This window comes from Pseudophryne corroboree, chromosome 8, assembly GCF_028390025.1.
Source record: "Pseudophryne corroboree isolate aPseCor3 chromosome 8, aPseCor3.hap2, whole genome shotgun sequence".
NCBI lineage: Eukaryota > Metazoa > Chordata > Amphibia > Anura > Myobatrachidae > Pseudophryne > Pseudophryne corroboree.
The window spans coordinates 299,502,618-299,518,773 of NC_086451.1; the positions used below are offsets into that span (position 1 = coordinate 299,502,618).

At 47.3% G+C, this 16,156-nt stretch overlaps 1 protein-coding gene across 2 annotated transcripts; it reads right to left on the bottom strand.

Moving 5' to 3' along the window:
- Nucleotides 1-796: 796 nt before the first annotated feature.
- SOWAHD (sosondowah ankyrin repeat domain family member D) lies at nucleotides 797-14,382 on the bottom strand. 2 transcript variants are annotated; one of them, XM_063935664.1, is made up of 2 exons: nucleotides 14,068-14,382; nucleotides 797-2,622 (listed from the first exon to the last, which is right to left on the bottom strand). In XM_063935664.1, the coding sequence occupies exon 2, from the start codon at nucleotides 2,465-2,467 to the stop codon at nucleotides 1,547-1,549; it is 921 nt and encodes a 306-aa protein (XP_063791734.1). In that variant the 5' UTR covers nucleotides 2,468-2,622; nucleotides 14,068-14,382; the 3' UTR covers nucleotides 797-1,546. The 2 variants fall into 2 exon arrangements, with proteins under 2 accessions (XP_063791734.1, XP_063791735.1); XM_063935665.1 differs by having other exon boundaries at nucleotides 797-2,625.
- Between the last annotated feature and the right edge of the window lie 1,774 nt (nucleotides 14,383-16,156).

Below are 16,156 nucleotides of genomic sequence, written 5' to 3' on the forward strand. Positions count from 1 at the left end.
GGAGCTGAGCAGGAAAATGGCGCTGTGTGCTGAGGAGATAGGCCCCGCCCCCTATTTCGGCGGGCTCTTCTCCGGAGTTTGTGAGACCTGGCAGGGGTTAAATACATCCATATAGCCCCAAGGGCTATATGTGATGTATTTTTTAGCCAGAACAAGGTATTCTCATTGCTGCCCAGGGCGCCCCCTGCAGCGCCCTGCACCCTCCGTGACCGCTGGTGTGAAGTGTGTGACAACAATGGCGCACAGCTGCAGTGCTGTGCGCTACCTCATGAAGACTGAAAAGTCTTCTGCCGCCGGTTTCTGGACCTCTTCGCTTTTCGGCATCTGCAAGGGGGTCGGCGGCGCGGCTCCGGGACCGGACTCCATGGCTGGGCCTGTGTTCGATCCCTCTGGAGCTAATGGTGTCCAGTAGCCTAAGAAGCCAATCCATCCTGCACGCAGGTGAGTTCACTTCTTCTCCCCTAAGTCCCTCGTTGCAGTGAGCCTGTTGCCAGCAGGACTCACTGAAAATAAAAAACCTAAAAACTTTTTCTAAGCAGCTCTTTAGGAGAGCCACCTAGATTGCACCCTGCTCGGACGGGCACAAAAACCTAACTGAGGCTTGGAGGAGGGTCATGGGGGGAGGAGCCAGTGCACACCACCTGATCCTAAAGCTTTATTTTTGTGCCCTGTCTCCTGCGGAGCCGCTAATCCCCATGGTCCTGACGGAGTCCCCAGCATCCACTAGGACGTTAGAGAAAGCATTTTTACCCAATTTAGTAGGCGATTGAAATCAGACTATGATATTCATGTTACATTTGTTGGTGCAGGAAAAATTTTATTTTATGGTTAGACAGAGCTGCTAACAAAAGTTATTGCTCAGACTGATCAATGAATTTTAGCTCAGTCTTGATTTTTTTCATATGTAAAGTTTCATTTTATTTGCATAGATGTTCGTAAACATAGGAAAATACCAGCAACATACTTTTAGAAAAGACACACAAAACAAGATGTCCTGGATACACAATCATACATAAATATGAAGGTGTGTAATGACGTTTACAATTACAGAATATTAATCTCTATGAGTACTGTAAGTATATCTTGAAACCTGTTCAAGACATACTTGTCCATATTTCTTTTTTAATACAAAAATAAATGAAAAACAGAATTGCAATTGAAATATTTCCCATAATGACTTCCTATGCATAACATATCTGTACCTGTAGTTTACATATTTACACTAATCCTTATATAAAAGGTTTCTATGTTCTGTATTATTTTAGAGTCACTGCTTTTGATCCTTTAGGTTATTACTTGACATCACAAGGTTTCATGTTGCCCTTACATTTCCTGCTATAAAGTGCTTAAATGGAAATACAACCATAAACCTCTTATTCACTAAGCTTATTACATTCATTCATTTTTTCATACTTGTTATATATTTCATATTGATCAAGGTTTCTTTGATTGAAATGTTCAATTTCTATTTATAAATGTAATCAAGTGCAAATGTAATATATTATTCTAGATTGTAACAAATATTGAATTTGAAAGGGGCCGATAGTTACCATTTCTTGAGGAAACTATAGGCGTTTTTTAGAAAGTTCCTTATGGGTGCTACTGCCACTGCCATCCTATCAGCAGAGTCCGTTTGATCACAGTCTCGTTGGACAGTGCGCATGATGGTGGTAACATGACTGTTGTTGTTGTTGTTTGCTGCAGCCAGAGCCCCGGCTTCTTTTTCAGGAGCCCCCAGGAGTACCAGAAGACTACCATCAGTACCAGGCCGTAAATACTGCCAAGCCTTTTGCCCACTATGGTCGCGAATATGGGCATCTGCGTTGTAAGCACCTACCAACACTTTGATAATCATGCCATGTCCTTGTAGTGCTGCAATATGGAGTGCAGTTAGCCCCCCACTAGCGCGGGTATTGATATCCAAAAAATGGCCTCTAGTGCTTGCAAACTCCATAAGTCTGATTAAATCCTCATGGTGGCCATGTTTGGCTATCCAATGGATCACAGAGTAACCAGTCACAAAATCTCTCTTGTAAAGCAAGTTGGGATCCTCCTGGAGTGACTCCTGCAGCTCTTCGTAGCTGCCTTCTGCAGCCATAATCATCCAGGCATGTTCCATTGGATCAAGTACCAAACCATTTACCCCCGAATCCAGCTGCTGTTCTTGAGCATCAACATCGAAACTAGCCGCTGAGATCCATGCTCCGCCAAAAGGCAGGGAACCAGTCATGCCCCACAGACTCCCCCTCATCCCTCTCTTCCTCTTACTTATTGTAGCAGGTGACGGAGTTCTGCTCAGGCTCGCTATCCTTTTCACGCTTGCTGCATCTCGTATTCTGGTCACGGCATCTTCTTGTGTACTGCCATTCAGTGTTTGTGTGCTGCAGGGTCGTTGCCGTTTAATCCCCCCAGTTTCTTTGTTAGTACCTTGCCAACCTAGAATGGCAGCTTCCATCTTCCTGTACATGCTTACCAAAGTGTCAGATCAGTAGCAGTCATTTAACATTAGAGGCTTTTGATCTTCAGCTGCCACCTGCCTCTGAGTCACACGACATTAGCCAGCGCAGAAATGGCATTAGTGGTAAACGTCTTCTGTAAAATATTGCGAGTTACTTCCTTATTCTGCTGGCAAGAAACCAAAAACAACAATATATGAAAGCAGGAGTAGTTGTAACTTTATCACAATCATTAATCATGTTTCTGTTTCAAAAGCTGCACATTATAGTAAATGTTTAATTGTTTTATCTACCATTTTTAAATTGCCAGCAATGGGGTGAACAAAAATTATCTTCATGAATCACTGTGTGCAAATATTTGTGACATCTTGGGGTGTAAGGAACAGTAGAGAATAAATACTGTACAAATCTAGGCATGTTTGTTGAAAGCTACATTATTGTAGATCCACTGTTAGTTTGGTGGCTGCAGGCACTTTGTACTGGTAAATATTCATATCATACACACATGTGTTAAAAGAACATTAACCTCTTTACCAGAGCAAACAGCATGGCAGCATAGCAGGAACAATAAACAAAGTAACTCAGGGCAGGATTCTCCAACGTTACAAATACAGCCAAGCTTCCGAAAATTCAGTTTTTGGAGGTTTGACCACTTATCACATATGCCTCAAGCCCAGGAATGTGATTTCAAGGATTGGATTCAGTGGGCAATGCCATCTTTTGATGACATTGCCCAACAGAAAATCCTATGGGCTTCATTCACGTTTTCCCCAAGCGCGATCCAAATGGATCCCTAGCAACACCCCCCGCAAAGCATGTGTTAGTTCACAGTTATGCAGATAGCACTCTATCTAAAGATCCCCATACATTACTGCGACTTGTCTGAGGCACAAGTCGGATCCAATTTCCCTTGAACTCCCCCAGCAGCTACCCGAGAGTGCTTCCATCCGATTTGGTACTTGATGTGCCATTTTTTTTTACATGCAATTTATCACATGCTGCTGCTGCTGCCGCTGTGTGGATGGGTGGGAGGTTCCAGAGAAATGCCGCTCAAGTGAAGACATGTGAGAAATCGCATGCGATATATCGCAGGTGCTAAAAATCCAGCCGCAATGTGCACCTGATGGCTGCAATTCCAAATCGGATAAAAAGAGGCAAAATCGCACTAGTGCAAGGCCAGCTTTAGTCATATCATTGCAAAGCAGTGGTGTAAGTTCGTCCCAGTTGCCCGGAGGCAAGATAAATATTGGTGCCCCCCCTATTTCCTATATTAAAAGAAATAAATGTATGCATGTGTGCGTGTGTGTGTGCGTGCGTGCGTGCGTGTGTGTGTGTGTGTGGAGGGTTCTGAAAAAAATCTATATACTGTACTTATACATTTAATTGTCTTTTATTTTAAATCACACAATTCTTAGCAGTCATACCCAGGATTAGAACCCATGACCTGTTACACTAACAGCAGACAATTTACTGATGGAGCTATTTGCTCCTGTACGGGAAGTATGATAATTCTAACTATATGAAGTTACGTGTAATTGTAAGAGAAGTATCTTCATATAGTTAAAATTATTGTTTCTCTGACGTCCTAGTGGATGCTGGGAACTCCGTAAGGACCATGGGGGAATAGCGGCTCCGCAGGAGACTGGGCACAACTAAAAGAAAGCTTTTAGACTACCTGGTGTGCACTGGCTCCTCCCACTATGACCCTCCTCCAAGCCTCAGCTAGATTTCTGTGCCCGGCCGAGCTGGATGCACACTAGGGGCTCTCCTGAGCTCCTAGAAAGAAAGTTTATTTTAGGTTTTTTATTTTACAGTGAGACCTGCTGGCAACAGGCTCACTGCATCGAGGGACTAAGGGGAGAAGAAGCGAACCTACCTGCTTGCAGCTAGCTTGGGCTTCTTAGGCTACTGGACACCATTAGCTCCAGAGGGATCGACCGCATGGAACTGGCCTTGGTGTTCGTTCCGGGAGCCGCGCCGCCGTCCCCCTTACAGAGCTAGAAGCAAGAAGAGGTCCGGAAAATCGGCGGCAGAAGACATCAGTCTTCACCAAGGTAGCGCACAGCACTGCAGCTGTGCGCCATTGCTCCTCATACACACTTCACACTCCGGTCACTGAGGGTGCAGGGCGCTGGGGGGGGGCGCCCCGAGCAGCAATAAAAACACCTTGGCTGGCAAATATATCACAATATATAGCCCCAGAGGCTATATATGTGATAAATACCCCTGCCAGAATCCATAAAAAAGCGGGAGAAAAGTCTGCGAAAAAGGGGCGGAGCTATCTCCCTCAGCACACTGGTGCCATTTTCTCTTTACAGTGCAGCTGGAAGACAGCTCCCCAGGCTCTCCCCTGTAGTTTGCAGGCTCAACGGGTTAAAAAGAGAGGGGGGGCACTAAATTTAGGCGCAATATTGTATATACAAGCAGCTATTGGGAAAAATTCACTCAATATAGTGTTAATCCCTAAATTATATAGCGCTCTGGTGTGTGCTGGCATACTCTCTCTCTGTCTCCCCAAAGGGCTGTGTGGGGTCCTGTCCTCAGTCAGAGCATTCCCTGTGTGTGTGCGGTGTGTCGGTACGGCTGTGTCGACACGTTTGATGAGGAGGCTTATGTGGTGGAAGAGCAGATGCCGATAAATGTGATGTCGCCCCCTGTGGGGCCGACACCAGAGTGGATGGATAGGTGGAAGGTATAAACCGACAGTGTCAACTCCTTACATAAAAGGCTGGATGACGTAACAGCTGTGGGACAGCCGGCTTCTCAGCCGCGCCTGCCCAGGCGTCTCAAAGGCCATCAGGGGCTCAAAAACGCCCGCTCCCTCAGATGGCAGACACAGATGTCGACACGGAGTCTGACTCCAGTGTCGACGAGGTTGAGACATATTCACAATCCACTAGGAACATCCGTTACATGATCCCGGCAATAAAAAATGTGTTACACATTTCTGACATTAGCCCAAGTACCACTAAAAAAGGGTTTTATGTGTGGGGAGAAAAAGCAGGCAGTGTTTTGTTCCCCCATCAAATGAGTGAATGAAGTGTGAAAAAGCGTGGGTTCCCCCGATAAGAAACTGGTAATTTCTAAAAAGTTACTGATGGCGTACCCTTTCCCGCCAGAGGATAAGTTACGCTGGGAGATATCCCCTAGGGCGGATAAGGCGCTCACACGTTTGTCAAAAGGTGGCACTGCCGTCTTAGGATACGGCCACTTTGAAGGTACCTGCTGATAAAAAGCAGGAGGCTATCCTGAAGTCTGTATTTACACACTCAGGTACTAGACTGAGACCTGCAGATAGTGCTGCTGCAGCGTGGTCTGTGACCCTGTCAAACAGGGATACTATTTTGCGAACATAAGAGCATATTAAAGACGTTGTCTTATATATGAGGGATGCACAGAGGGATATTTTGCCGGCTGGCATCCAGAATTAATGCACTGTCCATTCTGTCAGGAGGGTATTAGAGACCCGACACTGGACAGGTGATGCTGACTTTAAAAGGCACATAGAGCCTTATAAGTATGAGGAATTGTTTGGGGATGGTCTCTGGGACCTCGTATCCACAGCAACAGCTGGGAAGAAAATTTTTTACCTCGGGTTTCCTCACAGCCTAAGAAAGCACTGTATTATCAGGTACAGTCCTTTCGCCTTCAGAAAAGCAAGCGGGTCAAAGGCGCTTCCTTTCTGCACAGAGACGAGGGAAGAGGGAAAAAGCTGCACCAGTCAGCCAGTTCCCAGAATCAAAATTCTTCCCCCGCTTCCTCTGAGTCCACCGCATGACGCGGGGGCTCCACAGGCGGAGCCAGTTACGGTGGGGGGCCGCCTCAAAAATTTCAGCGATCAGTGGGCTCGCTCACAGGTGGATCCCTGGATCCTTCAAGTAGTATCTCAGGGGTACAAGCTGGAATTCGAGGCGTCTCCCCCCCGCCGTTTCCTCAAATCTGCCTTGCCGACAACTCCCTCAGGCAGGGAGGCTGTGCTAGAGGCAATTCACAAGCTGTATTCCCAGCAGGTGATAGTCAAGGAGCCCCTACTTCAACAAGGACGGGGTTACTATTCCACACTGTTTGTGGTACCGAAACCGGACGGTTCGGTGAGACCCATGTTAAATTTGAAATCCTTGAACACATACATAAAAAATTCAAGTTCAAGATGGAATCGCTCAGGGCGGTTATTGCAAACCTGGAGGAGGGGGATTACATGGTATCCCTGGACATCAAGGATGCTTACCTACATGTCCCCATTTACCATCCTCACCAGGAGTACCTCAGATTTGTGGTACAGGATTGCCATTACCAATTCCAAACACTGCCGTTTGGACTGTCCACGGCACTGAGGGTCTTTACCAAGGTAATGGCAGAAATGATGATACTCCTTCGAAAAAAGGGAGTTTTAATTATCCCGTACTTGGACGATCTCCTTATAAAGGCGAGGTCCAAGGAGCAGTTGTTGGTCGGAGTAGCACTATCTCGGGAAGTGCTACAACAGCACGGATGGATTCTATACATTCCAAAGTCACAGCTGGTTCCTACCACACGCCTACTGTTCCTGGGGATGGTTCTGGACACAGAACAGAAAAAAGTATTTCTCCCGCAGGAGAGAGCCAAGGAGCTGTCATCTCTAGTCAGAGACCTCCTGAAACCAAAACAGGTATCGGTGCATCACTGCACACGAGTCCTGGGAAAAATGATAGCTTCTTACGAAGCAGAATTCCATTCGGCAGGTTCCATGCAAGAACCTTTCAGTGGGACCTCTTGGACAAGTGGTCGGGATCGCATCTTCAGATGCATCGGCTGATAACCCTGTCTCCAAGGACCAGGGTATCTCTACTGTGGTGGCTGCAGAGTGCTCATCTTCAAGAGGGCCGCAGATTCGGCATACAGGACTGGGTCCTGGTAACCACGGATGCCAGCCTTCGAGGCTGGGGGGCAGTCACACAGGGAAGAAATTTCCAAGGACTTTGGTCAAGTCAGGAGTCGTCCCTACACATAAATATTCTGGAACTGAGGGCCATTTACAATGCCCTAAGTCTGGCAGCTGGAAGACAGCTCCCCAGGCTCTCCCCTGTAGTTTGCAGGCTCAAAGGGTTAAAAAGAGAGGGGGGGCACTAAATTTAGGCGCAATATTGTATATACAAGCAGCTATTGGGAAAAATTCACTCAATATAGTGTTAATCCCTAAATTATATAGCGCTCTGGTGTGTGCTGGCATACTCTCTCTCTGTCTCCCCAAAGGGCTGTGTGGGGTCCTGTCCTCAGTCAGAGCATTCCCTGTGTGTGTGCGGTGTGTCGGTACGGCTGTGTCGACACGTTTGATGAGGAGGCTTATGTGGTGGCAGAGCAGATGCCGATAAATGTGATGTCGCCCCCTGTGGGGCCGACACCAGAGTGGATGGATAGGTGGAAGGTATAAACCGACAGTGTCAACTCCTTACATAAAAGGCTGGATGACGTAACAGCTGTGGGACAGCCGGCTTCTCAGCCGCGCCTGCCCAGGCGTCTCAAAGGCCATCAGGGGCTCAAAAACGCCCGCTCCCTCAGATGGCAGACACAGATGGCAGACACAGATGTCGACACGGAGTCTGACTCCAGTGTCGACGAGGTTGAGACATATTCACAATCCACTAGGAACATCCGTTACATGATCCCGGCAATAAAAAATGTGTTACACATTTCTGACATTAGCCCAAGTACCACTAAAAAAGGGTTTTATGTGTGGGGAGAAAAAGCAGGCAGTGTTTTGTTCCCCCATCAAATGAGTGAATGAAGTGTGAAAAAGCGTGGGTTCCCCCGATAAGAAACTGGTAATTTCTAAAAAGTTACTGATGGCGTACCCTTTCCCGCCAGAGGATAAGTTACGCTGGGAGATATCCCCTAGGGCGGATAAGGCGCTCACACGTTTGTCAAAAGGTGGCACTGCCGTCTTAGGATACGGCCACTTTGAAGGTACCTGCTGATAAAAAGCAGGAGGCTATCCTGAAGTCTGTATTTACACACTCAGGTACTAGACTGAGACCTGCAGATAGTGCTGCTGCAGCGTGGTCTGTGACCCTGTCAAACAGGGATACTATTTTGCGAACATAAGAGCATATTAAAGACGTTGTCTTATATATGAGGGATGCACAGAGGGATATTTTGCCGGCTGGCATCCAGAATTAATGCACTGTCCATTCTGTCAGGAGGGTATTAGAGACCCGACACTGGACAGGTGATGCTGACTTTAAAAGGCACATAGAGCCTTATAAGTATGAGGAATTGTTTGGGGATGGTCTCTGGGACCTCGTATCCACAGCAACAGCTGGGAAGAAAATTTTTTACCTCGGGTTTCCTCACAGCCTAAGAAAGCACTGTATTATCAGGTACAGTCCTTTCGCCTTCAGAAAAGCAAGCGGGTCAAAGGCGCTTCCTTTCTGCACAGAGACGAGGGAAGAGGGAAAAAGCTGCACCAGTCAGCCAGTTCCCAGAATCAAAATTCTTCCCCCGCTTCCTCTGAGTCCACCGCATGACGCGGGGGCTCCACAGGCGGAGCCAGTTACGGTGGGGGGCCGCCTCAAAAATTTCAGCGATCAGTGGGCTCGCTCACAGGTGGATCCCTGGATCCTTCAAGTAGTATCTCAGGGGTACAAGCTGGAATTCGAGGCGTCTCCCCCCCGCCGTTTCCTTAAATCTGCCTTGCCGACAACTCCCTCAGGCAGGGAGGCTGTGCTAGAGGCAATTCACAAGCTGTATTCCCAGCAGGTGATAGTCAAGGAGCCCCTACTTCAACAAGGACGGGGTTACTATTCCACACTGTTTGTGGTACCGAAACCGGACGGTTCGGTGAGACCCATGTTAAATTTGAAATCCTTGAACACATACATAAAAAATTCAAGTTCAAGATGGAATCGCTCAGGGCGGTTATTGCAAACCTGGAGGAGGGGGATTACATGGTATCCCTGGACATCAAGGATGCTTACCTACATGTCCCCATTTACCATCCTCACCAGGAGTACCTCAGATTTGTGGTACAGGATTGCCATTACCAATTCCAAACACTGCCGTTTGGACTGTCCACGGCACTGAGGGTCTTCACCAAGGTAATGGCAGAAATGATGATACTCCTTCGAAAAAAGGGAGTTTTAATTATCCCGTACTTGGACGATCTCCTTATAAAGGCGAGGTCCAAGGAGCAGTTGTTGGTCGGAGTAGCACTATCTCGGGAAGTGCTACAACAGCACGGATGGATTCTATACATTCCAAAGTCACAGCTGGTTCCTACCACACGCCTACTGTTCCTGGGGATGGTTCTGGACACAGAACAGAAAAAAGTATTTCTCCCGCAGGAGAGAGCCAAGGAGCTGTCATCTCTAGTCAGAGACCTCCTGAAACCAAAACAGGTATCGGTGCATCACTGCACACGAGTCCTGGGAAAAATGATAGTGGGACCTCTTGGACAAGTGGTCGGGATCGCATCTTCAGATGCATCGGCTGATAACCCTGTCTCCAAGGACCAGGGTATCTCTACTGTGGTGGCTGCAGAGTGCTCATCTTCAAGAGGGCCGCAGATTCGGCATACAGGACTGGGTCCTGGTAACCACGGATGCCAGCCTTCGAGGCTGGGGGGCAGTCACACAGGGAAGAAATTTCCAAGGACTTTGGTCAAGTCAGGAGTCGTCCCTACACATAAATATTCTGGAACTAAGGGCCATTTACAATGCCCTAAGTCTGGCAAGGCCTCTGCTTCAAAACCAGCCGGTACTGATCCAATCAGACAACATCACGGCAGTCGCCCATGTAAACCGACAGGGCGGCACAAGAAGCAGGATGGCGATGGCGGAAGCCACAAGGATTCTCCGATGGGCGGAAAATCACGTCTTAGCACTGTCAGCAGTGTTCATTCCGGGAGTGGTCAACTGGGAAGCAGACTTCCTCAGCAGACACGACCTACACCCGGGAGAGTGGGGACTTCATCCAGAAGTCTTCCAACTGTTGGTAAACTGTTGGGAAAGGCCACAGGTGGACATGATGGCGTCCCGCCTAAACAAAAAACTAGATATTGCGCCAGGTCAAGGGACCCTCAGGCGATAGCGGTGGACGCTCTAGTGACACCGTGGGTGTACCAGTCGGTTTATGTATTCCCTCCTCTGCCTCTCATACCAAAGGTACTGAGAATAATAAGAAGACGAGGAGTAAGAACGATACTCGTGGTTCCGGATGGGCCAAGAAGAGCTTGGTACCCAGAACTTCAAGAAATGATAACAGAGGACCCATGGCCTCTACCGCTCAGACAGGATCTGCTACAGCAGGGGCCCTGTCTGTTCCAAGACTTACCGCGGCTGCGTTTGACGGCATGGCGGTTGAATTCCGGATCCTAAAGGAAAAGGGCATTCCGGAGGAAGTCATTCCTACGCTGATAAAAGCCAGGAAAGAAGTAACCGCAAACCATTATCACCGTATTTGGCGAAAATATGTTGCGTGGTGTGAGGCCAGGAAGGCCCCAACAGAGGAATTTCAGCTGGGTCGTTTTCTGCACTTCCTACAGTCAGGAGTGACTATGGGCCTAAACTTGGGTTCCATTAAGGTCCAGATTTCGGCTCTGTCGATTTTCTTCCAGAAAGAACTGGCTTCACTGCCTGGAGTTCAGACATTTGTAAAGGGAGTGCTACATATTCAGCCCCCTTTTGTGCCTCCTGTGGCACCTTGGGATCTCAACGTGGTGTTGAGTTTCCTAAAATCACATTGGTTTGAACCACTTAAAACTGTGGATTTGAAATATCTCACGTGGAAAGTGGTCATGTTATTGACCTTGGCTTCGGCCAGGCGTGTGTCAGAATTGGCGGATTTGTCATGTAAAAGCCCTTATATGATTTTCCATATGGATAGGGCAGAATTGAGGACTCGTCCCCAGTTTCTCCCTAAGGTGGTATCAGCTTTTCACTTGAACCAACCTATTGTAGTGCCTGCGGCTACTAGGGACTTGGAAGATTCCAAGTTACTGGACGTAGTCAGGGCCTTAAAAATGTATATTTCCAGGACGGCTGGAGTCAGGAAAATTGACTCGCTTTTTATCCTGTAGGCACCCAACAAAATAGGTGCTCCTGCTTCTAAGCAGACTATTGCTCGCTGAATTTGTAGCACAATTCAGCTGGAGCATTCTGCGGCTGGATTGCCGCATCCTAAATCAGTAAAAGCCCATTCCACGAGGAAAGTGGGCTCATCTTGGGCGGCTGCCCGAGGGGTCTCGGCTTTACAACTTTGCCGAGCTGCAACTTGGTCAGGGGCAAACATGTTTGCAAAATTCTACAAATTTGATACCCTGGCTGAGGAGGACCTTGAGTTCTCTCATTCGGTGCTGCAGAGTCATCCGCACTCTCCCGCCCGTTTGGGAGCTTTGGTATAATCCCCATGGTCCTTACGGAGTTCCCAGCATCCACTAGGACGTCAGAGAAAATAAGATTTTACTCACCGGTAAATCTATTTCTCGTAGTCCGTAGTGGATGCTGGGCGCCCATCCCAAGTGCGGATTGTCTGCAATACTTGTATGTAGTTATTGCCTAACTAAGGGTTATTGTTGAGCCATCTGTTGAGAGGCTCAGTTATATTTCATACTGTTAACTGGGTATAGTATCACAAGTTATACGGTGTGATTGGAGTGGCTGGTATGAGTCTTACCCGGGATTCAAAATCCTTCCTTATTGTGTCAGCTCTTCCGGGCACAGTATCCTAACTGAGGCTTGGAGGAGGGTCATAGTGGGAGGAGCCAGTGCACACCAGGTAGTCTAAAAGCTTTCTTTTAGTTGTGCCCAGTCTCCTGCGGAGCCGCTATTCCCCCATGGTCCTTACGGAGTTCCCAGCATCCACTACGGACTACGAGAAATAGATTTACCGGTGAGTAAAATCTTATTATTTCCTATACAGGAGCAAACAGCTTCATCAGTAAGGTGTCTGCTTCCAGTGTAATAGGTTGTGGTTTCTAATCCTGGGTGTGATACTAGTAAAATGTGTATATTCAGTATAATAAAGAGGGTGTGATTTGTAAGGTGCAGGAACCAGTGAGGAAGTTGGCCATTGAAAAGACAGCGACAGATATCAAATAACTTAATTCAATGGTGTCACAGAATGGGGGGAGAGGTGCCCCCCTTCAGAGCAGGAGCCCGGCGGCAGATGACTCCGTTGCCTCCCAGAGTTCTGCCTCTGTTGTAAAGTACAGCTCTTCATGCATACAGTGTTAATAAATGCAGTTATGCTTTTGAAGAGCGGTGAGATGCGCCATGCATCCTGTCCTAAGCAATACGGCATTTTGTATATGGTTGTATACATGTTGTATGTGGATAGATAGATAGATAGATAGATAGATAAATAGATAGATAGGGGTTACATACGTAACGTATGTCAATATCCCGGCAGCCAGGTGAGTGTTAAGAGTCCCCTTGCGGGCTGGCTGCATGAACACCCACGAGTGGGAATAACCCTGGTTCGCCGAGTTTCCAGTTATCGGCTGTCGGGATTTCGGCGTTGGTATTCTGAACGCCGGGATTCCGACAGCCGGCATAGATAGATACATGGGGGGTAATTCAGAGTTGATCGCAGCAGCAAATTTGTTAGCAGTTGGGCAAAACCATGTGCACTGCAGGGGGGGAGGGGGGCAGATATAACATGCAGAGGGAGTTAGATTTGGGTGGGGTGTGTTCAATCTGAAATCTAAATTGCAGTGTAAAACTACAGCAGACAGTATTTACCCTGCATAGAAATAATATAACCCACCCAAATCTAACTCTCTCTGCACATGTTATATCTGCCACACCTGCAGCGCACATAGGTGGTCATTCCAAGTTGATCGCTCGCTAGCAGTTTTTAGCAGCCGTGCAAATGGTATGCTGCCGCCCACTAGGAGTGTATTTTAGCTTAACAGAAGTGCAAACGAATGGATCGCAGATCGGCTACAAAATAATTTTGAGCAGTTTCAGAGTAGCTTCAGACCTACGCAGAGCTTGCGATCATTCAGATCACTTCAGACCATTCAGATCCTTATTTGACGTCACAAACACAACCTGCGTTCGCCCAGCCACGCCTGTGTTTTCCCTGGCACGCCGGCGTTTTTCCGAACACTCCCTGAAAACGGTCAGTTGCCACCCAGAAACGCCCTCTTCCTGTCAATCACTCTGCGGCTGCCAGTGCGACTGAAATGCTTTGCTAGACCCTGTGCAAAACGACATAGTTCGTTGTGCTCGTACGACGCGCGTGCGCATTGCGCCGCATATGCATGCGCAGAACAGCCGTTTTTTAGCCTGATCGCTGCGCTGCGAACAACTGCAGCTAGCGATCAACTCGGAATGACCACCATGGTTTTGCCCAACTGGTAACAAATTTGCTGCTGCGATCAACTCTAAATTACCCCCATAGATAGAAACTACCTGATTTCCCCCCATCAGTTACACATTATTTATATGCTATGAACAGATAAATATTTATTCATATTTAAATGCCCCCCAAAAAAGTATAATCCCCTATTGTATTTGTCATAACAAAAGGCACATCAATTATTAACAGACCCATATAATTAATGACATGCTGTTACTACAACAGTAAATGGTCAGTACAAAAGCAATACAAATATACACCTAGGTATACATACGGTTTTTGCTGCCATGACAAGGTGTGACAGGAGAGCTCTGGTAGTGACCCGTGCCCACAGTGTCCAGATCCCTGCCTTCTGCCTTCACTGAGATCCCTTCCGCCTTCCTGTGACCACAGCAAACGTTCTACTCACAGCTTTCTCCGTTGTAGCTTCTGCACCTGGAACCTGTCTGACTGGTTGTCTGGTTACTGGTGGTATAACTACTGTATAAGCGCGACCTCAGGTTCGGCACTCGCACACAGAGACAGAGGAGAAGGGAAAGAGATAACAACATGTATTCACCAATCACCATGGAGAGGTCACATGTGGAAGGACCTTAGTGTAATGACTAACTTCCTTTATGAGTCCTTAGAGGAAAGGGACACCCTTGTAAATAACTGCACAGACTGTTGCAACAGAGCTTCTTGTTGTGACAGCAGCTCTCTACATTATCTGTTGCATATATACTGTATATACATTTGAGAAAGAATATAAACAGCATTTAGGAGCAAATCCCTAACTCTACAAAACACTGGAAACAGTATTAGAAAATGAAGAAGGCTTTTGTACGATTCCCAATCTCCCTGACAGTCCAGGACATAAGGATATCTGTGCTTGCACACAGTTTATCAGACATTTGAAGTGAACCTGATCACTTGTGTCCACACATGGGTATCCTTAAAGTCAGAATTTTTAGCGGGACTTGGAACCACTGATGTAATAATAAGACAGGAAAGCATATATTACAGAAATATGGCTTATAGATTTAATAAACCCGACACAGACTTTATACATAAACAAGGACTTTTAAATGGGCAATGACTTGGTATAATACTCGAATGTCCCATAAAGAGCATTATCATACAACTTTTCATGATCCCACAAAGGACAAACTGGGGACAAAGCGATTTATTATACGCTACAAAGTACCAAGGGCAGGGCCTACGGGAGAGCCAGTAGTGGGCGATAAGAACAAGGGCGAATGAGCCCCGTGCACCCAGCCCCATCCATGTGCTGTCCGAACTGGATTGTAAATTTGCTAAAAGAGAAACCCTCCTGGTCTTCCAGGGTGCTGGTGGCACTGTGCATGGGACGATTTGATGCATACATGTTTGTACATTTGAACTGAGCAATCGCCACTCAGAAATGTTTAAAATCTGTATTGTAGTCATGGATGCCATATTATTTCACACAATGAAAATATAAAACGTTTGTATTTTTACTACAGTAATTAATAAGATGTTCAGGGCTGTAACTAGGGGTGTGCAAGGGGTGCCGTCGAGCGGGGCCCTGGGGGTGGCATCATCATTGCCCCGCGGCATCTGCATGTATATTACAGATGCCTTCTACTACAGAGCTACTTGGAGCGCTCAAGCTGAACTTACCAGAGTTGGTGACCTTGCCCCCTAGGTGTGATATTACAGATTCAGGCAACGGGGCTGGCACTGATAGCGCTGACAGTGCTAGATATAAATGTTCATAAAGAATGCCTTACCATTCCCACCTGATCGCTAGCAGGCTACTTTTAGCACTGCTGCGATCAGGTAGTCGCCGCCTACAGGGGAGGGGGGAATTGCTGTGCAGGGCTGCGCTCGCTTGTGCAGTGAGCTGCACAAACAAAATTGTGCAGTGTCTGCACAGCTCAGGACTTACTCAGCCGCTGCGATCATCCAGGACGGAGCTGACGTTAAGATCCCTCCCTGGAAACGGCTGGGCACACCTGCGTTCGGACGGACACTCCCTGAAAACGGTCAGTTGACGCCTCCGGCCGGCCTCTTCCTGTCAATCTTCTTGCGGTCGCGGGTGCAATTGCTTTCTTAATTAGTTCTGTCGCTCCCTGGTGACGACCGTCGCCAGGAAGTGATGCGCCTGTGCATTGTGACCCATGCGTAGGCGCACTACAGACCTGATCGCACCACTGCGAAAAACGGCAGTGTGCGATCAGGTCGGAATGATCCCCATGGAGCTGTGTCGCTGTGGCTGTTTCCACTTGGCAACCTTGCACAATATCAACAGTTGGAAAAAAAACACAAATTTATTCTCCATGGGGTATATTTACTAAAGGTCGATTTTCTTTGTTTTTGTTCGATTTTATATCGATGTTAAA

Coding starts and splice junctions, on each gene's coding strand:
- SOWAHD (XM_063935664.1), bottom strand. CDS start 2,467: ATGTACAGGAAGATGGAAGCTGCCATTCTAGGTTGGCAAGGTACTAAC.